This window comes from Odocoileus virginianus, chromosome 1 (assembly GCF_023699985.2).
Source record: "Odocoileus virginianus isolate 20LAN1187 ecotype Illinois chromosome 1, Ovbor_1.2, whole genome shotgun sequence".
Taxonomy (NCBI): domain Eukaryota; kingdom Metazoa; phylum Chordata; class Mammalia; order Artiodactyla; family Cervidae; genus Odocoileus; species Odocoileus virginianus.
Window position 1 is genome coordinate 81,189,958 of NC_069674.1, and position 9,436 is coordinate 81,199,393.

At 46.3% G+C, this 9,436-nt stretch overlaps 1 protein-coding gene across 3 annotated transcripts in view; it reads right to left on the reverse strand.

Annotated features, from left to right (window-relative positions):
- Window positions 1-9,136, reverse strand: part of ELAPOR2 (endosome-lysosome associated apoptosis and autophagy regulator family member 2) — a 210,808-nt gene extending 201,672 nt beyond the window's left edge. The window contains exon 1 of one of the 3 annotated variants that reach the window (XR_011488608.1): window positions 8,787-9,136. Coding sequence is in view for 1 of the 3 variants with exons in the window: in XM_070470051.1 (XP_070326152.1) it covers window positions 8,787-8,975 (189 nt within the window). In the remaining 2 variants the exon portion in view is untranslated. The remainder of the gene's footprint in view (window positions 1-8,786) is intronic. The other 2 variants (XM_070470051.1, XM_070470065.1) reach the window with 2 other exon arrangements.
- Window positions 9,137-9,436: the final 300 nt, after the last annotated feature.

Sequence of the window (9,436 nt, forward strand, 5' to 3'; positions counted from 1 at the left end):
AGAACCAGGGCAGGAGCCCTGAGAAAAATTTCCACAACACATTCTGCAGAAAGCAAAGAGACCGGGGAGGCTGACGTAGAATGAAGAATGGAGGGAACAGTAAGATGACATGAGCGGCTTAACAGAGGCCGGATCATGTTGGGCCCTGCGAGGCACCATCAGATCTCTGATTCTGGACGAAGCCTTAGACGAGCTCTGGGCAAAAGATAACACTTGTTTCAATGGGATCTCTTGACTGCTCTGCTGAGATCAAACTGGAGATCAAGAAGGGAAACAACAGCCATCATCCAGGCGAGGTCCTCTGGTGGTGCGGTCCAGAAGGCCAAGGGGCGAGAAGCTCTGACTCTGGCTCTTAGGAAGCAGAGACCAGAGAGTTTGCGAACGGATTGGATGTGAGACATGGGAGGACAAGAAGTCAGGGGAGACTCCAGATGTTGAGGCCTGAGTCACTGAAAGGGTGGACTTGCCAATCAAAAAACTGGGGAAGACCACGCAGGAGCTGGAGCGGGCAAGAGCAGGGGCTCAGTTTCAGACGTGCCAGGTTTGAGGCACTTACCCAAGCAGAGGAATCCAGGCTGTGCTTGTCACGAAGCCACGAGATGGTCCACGCAGGAGATGGGAATTGAGAGAGGTCGCAGGCATATGGCATTTAAAACCAAAAAACTACATGACATCACCAAGAGGGTGAGGAGGGAGGGTGACAGAAAAGATAAGGGGGTTAAGGATTGAAGCAGGCAAGTCCCAATGTAAAGAAATCAGGGACATGAGGAAGAACTGGCAAAGACTGAGAAGGGTTGCAGTGGAATAAGAAAAAAACCAGGAGAGGGCTGGATGCCTGAAGCCAAGTAGATGTTTCAGAGGTGATGGAGCAGTCAGCTTGGTCCAGTGATATAATAAGGTAGAGAAAACTGAGGAATGACTGACAAACTTGTTATAGCAAAGAGGAGGTCATTGTTGACCTAGGAAAGGGCATTTTCAATGAAAGGTTGAAGTAAAAGTAAAGGAAAAGAAAGGTTGACATAAAACAATGGCAGATACTCAAATGATGCTATATTTTGTAATATATCATATATTAAAATATTTTATAAATATTACAAAAAATACTTACAAAGGAACATTAATATCATTGAGAAATGCTTAAATAAGAGAGAGAAAGATACAACATCTACATAAACTATGCACTCACTTATAGCTAAAAAGGAAAAGAAAATATATAGGTAGGAAGTGTGCTAAAACATTAATACTAGATATCCCTAAGTGGGCCTCTCTGGTGACTCAGCGGTAAAGAATCTGCCTGCCAATGCAGGAGACACAAGTTTGATCCCTGATCAGGAAGAACCCCTGGAAAACGAAGTGGCTACCTACTCCAGTATTCTTGCCTGAAAAATCCCAAAGACTGAGGAAGGAATCTGGTGTGCTACAGTCCATGGGGTTGCAGAGAGTAGGCACAACTTAGCAACTAAACAACAATAACAAAGATGCCCTGCAGAAGCAGGAAGTTAGCAAGAGTTACAGTTGAAGAAATTCTAACAACAAAACAGGTCCCAGAGTTTCAGGCAACTAAACTGTATCCCTCACTTTATACCTAGGGCAGTGGTCTCCACCTTTTAGCCTGCCTCATAATCCTGTAGAGGGGTGGTTGTGACAGATTGCGGGACCTCAAACTCAGGAGTTTCTGATTCAGGAGGGTGTGTACAAGATCCAATAACCTGCATTTCTAACAAGTGCCTGGGGAATGTTGACAGTCCTAGTGTCAGGATCACATTTTGAGAGCCAGGGACTAAAGCAAAAGAACCTCATAAAAGTGAAGTTTTAAATAGGTTAAATAACATCCTGAATTCCAGAGCTATAAATTGACTTGAGAATAAACTTCAATATATTCTGATCCCTGGGCTTTTGTTTCAGAGTCTTAAATCTGGTACAATTAAGAGAAGGTGTCAATTAGGATTAAATGTGTTATAAAGATCAATTCCTTTTTATAGCTGAAAAGAGTGGAAGTCACTCACTCTATGAAATTTTCAAGGCAGTGATTAGTGCCCCCAGAGAAGAGGACCTGTACCTTACTCATTTCTAAAACCCCTAAAGTGCCTTAAACAAGAAGACAGTTAATCACCATTTGCTGAATAGGATGAAATGCCTGCCCTAATGAGTCTATCTCATGTCGGGTGGGTTGGAGGGGCAGGTGTTCAGAGCCTCTGGTAAGGCATACAGCACCTCTGAGTGACTCAGAAAATGGAACCTGCTCTGGGCATATGACTCAGACAAAGGCTCTCTTTCCTCTAGATGGCTGTAGACCTGCGCCAGGGCAGCTGGCGGGGCACCCTGAACACTGCCTGGACTCCCACTCTTACATGGCCACGTTTGGGTACAACTCACCCAGCCTTGCAGGATAGGTCTGTGTGTGTGAAGACTTTGTAGAATAGGGTATGGATGCCCCAGAGCAAGCAACAGGCTGGAAGAGTGAAAAGTCTGTCTGTGTTTAGTACTCTAGGAAGGGTTAGACATGGTGGTGGTTTAGTTGCTGAGTCGAGTCTGACTCTTGCGATCCCATGGACTGCAGTCCGCCAGACTCCTAAATCCCTGGGATGTCCCAGGCAAGACTACTGGAGGGGTTTGCCATTTCCTTCTCCAGGGGATCTTTGTGACCCAGGGATCCAACCTGCGTCTCCTGCTTGGCAGGTGAATTCCTCACCACCTGGGAAGCAGGTCATAGGAACTGATCCAGAAGTAAAAGGTTTCCTCTGGATGAGAGGCTCTATCATCACCACCCACAGCCTCGTGCTCACACTGTGGGTCTCAGCTTAGAAATCTCTTCCGTGGGGAATCCCTCCCACCCCAACCAGACTAAAAAGGCTATGTACACCCACTGCACACAGTTCCCATCACAACTTATGAGAAATGTAATTACCTGATATATGGTGTCACTTTGAGTTTGCCCATATGAGATTATAAAGCTCAACATGGAGAAGACCACACATCTTATTCAACATTTTACTGCTAGTACCTGGTATATGAATACATAATAAATGTGTTTAATGTTGAAATATTACATATAACTTCAATTAAGAAAGGCAAAAAGGGATAAGAATTATCCTTGGTTTCTTCAGGGGGGCTTCCCCAGTGGCTCAGATGATAAAGAATCTGCAATGTACGAGACCCAGGTTAGATCCCTGGGTTGAGAAGATTACCTGGAGAAGGAAATGGCAACCCACTCCAGTATTCTTGTCTGAAGAATCCCATGGACAGAGTAGCCTGGTGGGCTACAGCTCATGGGGTTGAAAAGAGTCAGACACAACTGAGCGACTAACACTTTCTTCAGGGGGAAGGAAACGACCACCAAAATTTAACTTTTTTTCCAACAAGCAAGAATTATTCTAGGATCCAAGGCACTGCTGAAGAATACACTCTGATAGGAAAATGTGCCACTCTATACTATGCTCTGCTATTTCTATCCCTTGTGCTAAAATATGACACTTCACAGATCTGTCAACTCTTGGTTTTACATTGTAAATATTGATGGTGTGAATACTTGCTTGCATTTGCCTAAAACATGAGAAATGGTTCTGAGCATAAAAACTTGAAATGGAAAATTCACCTTCACAAGCATAACAGGCAAGATTAATTATGTTAACTGCTTGAAAACAGAAGCCAAATCCTAACTTCTTCAGTGACAGTGTGGCTTTAGACTCCCTAAGCCCTTAACCCACAGCCCATGACCTTCAGAGACTTCCTACATAAAGGTTAAAGGTTATTTCTCAACTATTCCCATCAAAGTCTCAAACAGAAAATAGGACCATTTACAAGTCTTCTGACTTCTGACATGGATGACCCAATTTCTTAGCAAAGCTTGGAATAATTTAATAATAAAATTTACTCCAAAGCTATTGGGCTTCCCAGGTGGTGTCAGTGGGAAAGAAGCCCCCTGCCAATGAAAGTAATCGTCAGAAATGCAGGTTTGATCCCTGGGTCAGGAAGATCCTCTGGAGGAGGGCACGGCAACCCACTCCAGTATTCCTGCCTAGAGAATCCCATGCACAGAGAAGCCTGGTGGGGTATAGTCCCTAGAGAGTCAGACACAACTGAAGCAACTTAGCATGCATACATGCCATCACTACTACCTCACCTGCCAGTCGGTACCATCCCACCACCACCCAGGAACCACTCGGGCAAGAGCACCAATTCAAACTTCTCTTTTTGGGTCTCATCTTATTTGAATTTCTCTGGACCACTGACACTACAACCAACACCCTTCTCCATCAAAGGCACGTCCCCTTTGCCCCATAACTCTGCACTATTGTGTTCCCCTGAAGCTCGCCATTCCTCCTCTGTCTCCTCTGTGTACTTCTCAGTTTATGCCCCCTTTAACATCAGTAAAACCCAAGTTCCATCCTTCACCTTTTGTGCTCACTCCCTGGATTATCTCATCCACTCCAGCAGTGTCAACCATGCCTTTCATTCAAGTGAGGTCCATGTCTCCACTCCAGCCTAGACCACGGCCCTGAGCCAAAGGGCCTGCCACCTAACTGCCAAGCGAACCCTTGAAAGGTCGGCTCTCCAGAACCAAACTCCTTATCTCCTCTTCCTCATACTCCTCCTCATGGAGGCTGGACCTCTAGACAAGGCAGAACCTTCCATTCCCTCACCCTCCACATCTACACACTGTCAATTCCACCTTCTAACATCCTCCCTCTTTCCATCTTCACAACTACTCCTCAACTGAGGTTCTGTCATCCTTTACCTGGACACTTATAACTGCTCCTGGCAGGTCTCACCTCTTTCTATTTCCCGCTCCTATGTGACCTCCATACTGTTTCCAAACTATATTTTATTACCCGTGATTTTTAAATCTTTCTATGACTTCCCATCACCTACCAAATGAAGAGCAGCTTCTTAGCAGGATGGAAGGTCCTCTATGATCAGCTTCTGCCTGCCTCTCAGGTCCATCTCTCATCAGGCTCCTCATAGCATGCAGCACTCTAGTTATATCCAATTACAGAGGAAGTGTTCTGAGCTGCTGCTATTTTCAATCTGCGCTCTACATCAAAAATGTCTTCCCCCAAACTAGCCCAACCTCACATCTGACCCTTGTTTGCTTGGCAAATTCCTACTCATCTTTCCGGACTCACTCACCTCTTCTGCAGGGCCTTTTTTGATCCTTCCCACTAGATTTACGGCCCCTTTCTTCTTTCATGGCAACAAATCACTTCACTGCAATTGTTAGTTTCCATATCTGACTCATCCTTATCCAATCAAATTTTACTTTTCTAATTTGGAATTTCACATCAGCTGACATTTTGTCTGTTTAAACTCAGTAATGTTTAAACTCAGTTTAAACTGAGTAAACTATTTAAACTCAGTAATGGTGGAATAAACACCATTGGCCAAAACGTCATGATTCAATCAAGATTCAGAGAAACCAGAAAAATCATATTATGTAGGATTATAGAACAGTGAAGTAAGAATCAAGCAAGTTTGTGATTTAATTTTCCAAATTTAAATAATGCATACATAATTCACTTAGTTCTGTTCTTTTTAGGCACTTTTCTGTCATGCACTCTATCTTCTAATACCTCGCTCCAACTCTGAATCATCTGCTGGCTTTTATCTTTTTGTTCCTCTGGCAGTCCCATTAATGAGTCAAAAATTCCATTGTATTCAATTCTTGGATAAGCCTATTTCTCTGAACCTCTGAAGTTCCTCTGTAGACCATTCCTGAAACATCAGGATAGAGGTCTACTAAGCTAGCAGTCATCTACTTTCATATATTTATAAAGTTTCCTTTAACTCATACTCACTTTTAACTCATATTCATGCTCACAACTGAGATAGGCAGACCTCTTTATATCACTATCATTTTACAAGTGTAAAGCAGATACCCAGAAACCTAGAAGACATTTATCCTTTTAAGTTCCCCCATAAATAATATGAAGAAAATTAATTATATACTTTCTGATGTTTAGTCCTCACTGTTTTTGGTTTTTTTTTTTTTGTTTTTTTTTTTAATTTAAATGCCATTTATTAAAGTCACATCCTACTGGTGTCCTTCAACTGCTGGCACTGACTGTACTATTACTGTCTCCTCTTTTCTGTCTGCGCTTGTGCATCCACCCTACTGACTGGATGCCCAGCTGAGCATTCCAAAGTAATCACTTTTCTCCTCTTCTCTGCTCCATAATCAATGACTTTGACAAAGGAAGCTGTATTATATGAGTTTCACCCCAGAGTCCAATCCTCAGCGAAGAATCTTAAGTGAAACTTTCCACACATCCCAGCCACTCTCTTGTGAACTCGGGGGGATCATAAAAAGATTCCTCCTCCCAGGCCAGCTTTCTCTGCTTTTCCTTTTGCTGCTTTCTGCCAAAACTGGGCAAGGAAAATGAGAGTCTATGTGATTTAGTTAAACATGATGACTTTTTATAAAAATACTGATATATGAGGACGAAGCTGAAAGTACTGGCGGCCGTGGTTTAGAATTATCTGCAGATTTTCCCTTCGACATCCTCCTCTTGTCATTAAGAGCTGGCTTTAGTTTCCAGCCTCATACCCCTCCCTCACTTTCACTGCTCTACGTCCTCCCCACCAGTGGTGCTACTCTTTATGTTTTGGGGAATTCCTTTTCTGTTAGTAAAGAGTGGAAAGGGATCAACAGGCAGGAGTGGACACAAAAGAGTTACCTTTTGGTGTTACATCTTTACTCACAAGAGTTTGGCCCACATTTCCATGGCTGAATCTCACAGGAAGGCCCCTCCCCACACATAAGCACCAGCCAACTCTTACCCTCAAAGCCTGAAAAACTCCTCCATTCTCACATCCCTCTTAAAAACAAAGTTAGAGAGAAACAATAATCAATTCTATAAATTAGCTCAGTGGGTTAGACCAGCAGCTAAAGAGCAGATTCAGCCCCCTGGCCCCACCAAAGGAACCCCTAACTCCCAGTTAAACATCTACCAACTGTTCGTCAGTCATCATAACATAACCGGATCTGCGCATCACCATTTCTAAAAACACAAGCCACAGGCATGTTCAGGAGCATCCTCCTATAATTTTATTTATTCCCATCAATTCGAACTTGAAACATCAAGGAATTGAGTCAACTGAAACTTGTAAACTCACTATAATTAACTGAACACAGCCTTCTGGAACCTTCAGTCAACCCCCTGCCTCTGGTTTCACTATATCTGTCTCAGGGTGCAAACTCCATTCTGTCTGGGTCTGCATGGGTAGAACATGAGCTCACCTAAAGGATAGGTCTAGCTCTAGTGGCCACCACCCCTTCACTAGCCCTCACTTTCACCTGTTTCAAGTAAAGCCTCCATCACTAAGAATTAATTTTACAAGAATCTGACTTTTTACTCCAGGAAAAAGAAAAAAAGGTTTTGCATAATTGGGACTAGGGGCTGGAGGCAAGGTTTTAAGTTTGTCCTGTTGCAACTACTCAATCTGAAGATGACCAAGAAGTGGGCTTTCTCTGGAAGCCTGGAAGAATGGACTATTCCCAGGTGATAGAACACAGATTAAACAACTAATTATCCTAATAAGCTCTGAAATTAAACACAGCTGTTCGCTGAGCTCTTGCCCTGATTTCCCCAATTATAACACTACTGTGTGCTGGTACACATGCCTTTGATCTGAATCTCTTTCATTTCAGTCTGTCCTAGGACTGAGACTGCGGGAGAGGAAGGTGAAATATATGGATGATGGATGAGGTCTAGAACACAGATATTCTATAATTCGAGTCTGGGTAAAATTCAAAAGTGACACAAAGGAACAAGGTCTGGTCTTGCTTCCCAGAGGGGATATTAGCTAACCCATTTTTGTTACATTAAAATAAAATCACCCATCACCCTGATTCCTAGCAATCTTCCTAAAACAGTATTCACTCCTCACATCCTCCTCAACATAATCACTCAAAGTAGGTCAGAAATGTTGCTTCCTTTCCCTCATTGATTTTCATTAAGAGGATGCACTTTCTGGAACACTAAAGGAGAAGATAAACACCCAGTACAGCTACCAATGACATCCCCTGTATATTTTTGGCATTATTAAGTACAGTTCTCCCAAAAGCAGGGGGAAAAAAGTCTCATCACTCCCATTTATTTTCCTTGGTTGTATATATCAATGATAATCTCAAACTTCAAAATACACAGTAGTAGTGCTTCAGCCAGCTAATGAACATCCCCCAAAAGGAGCACATAAACTCTCTTTTCTAATTTTCTAGATCACCAACCCACCTCTTGCCTAAGTACACATTCTTTTTCTTCCTAATTCACATCCATGTTTTGCCAGAAGAATGCCAAGCGACACCACACACTGACTTAGCAAGTCCCGGGGGCCTTATCAGGACGCTGGGTGCAAGGGAAGGGGTTTGTAGACACTGGGGAGCGGCGAAGGGGGAGCTGGAAGCCCTCGCGGCAGTGCCGGCTCTCCGAACCCCACTGGCAGGGCTTCCCCAGTCCCCTGCCCTTGGTGAAAACTCCCCTCGGCCCCAGGTCCGAAAGCCTGGCACTCCAGGAGAGCGCCGCAAAGTCCTTCAGAGCCCTCAAAATACAGGAGCGCGGAAAGCATCCCCCCAAAGCCAGCAAAGCCACACATCCTCTCTCGGCCAGCTTCCCGGGGCGGGCAACTTCATCCCTGGAAACAAACGAAAAGCCCGGTCTTCCCAGGAAGGAAAGAGGTGACAGGAGAGAGCAATAAATGGGCACGACCCTCATCCCTCACTTCCCGTCCCCCCTCTTCCCCACCCCCACCCCCCGCAAACTCCAGGTTTCAGAGCAGGTGCGGCTCACCTCCAGGCAAGGAGGAAGCGGGCGGCCGGAGGTGGAGGGCAAGTCCCCAGCCCAGGCCGCCTGGCAGCCGGCGAGTGCCCAGCAGCAGATCCAGGCGGGGCTCCAGGGCGGCGAGAGTCCGCGGCGGGGAGCCCTGGCCGGCCGCCCCCGGCCCCTCCCCCGCGCCGGCCCCGGGCGGAGGAACAGCATCTCCTTCCCGCTGCGGTCGGCCCGCCGGCCGGCTGGAAAGCAGCCTCCCGGGGTGGGGCGCGCTCTGCTCCCGGGCCGCTAGGGCTGCGCGCTCAGCTCACAGCTGACAGCTCCGCTGCGCTCGCGGCCCCGGCGGCCGGCGCCCGAGCTCCCGTCACGCCGGAGGGAGGGACCGCGGGGCGCGGGCGCGGCGCGGGGGGCGGGACGCGGGGCGGGGACGCGGGAGCCCGGGAGCAGGTGCAGCAGGCGGGGTCTGCGGCCCAGCCCCTCCGGTCCTGGCGGGCAGTGTGGTCGCCGGGGGCTGGAGCTTCATTACACTGTAGAGGGGGAGAGAGGCCGGGGTGTCTCCCGTCCCCGGTCCCCTTGGCCCACCAGGAGGGGCGCTCCGGGGGGAGACAGAGTAAAATCCAGGACCTCAGGACATTGTTTTCCGGCGGCCGGTCTTTAAATGCTTCCTACTT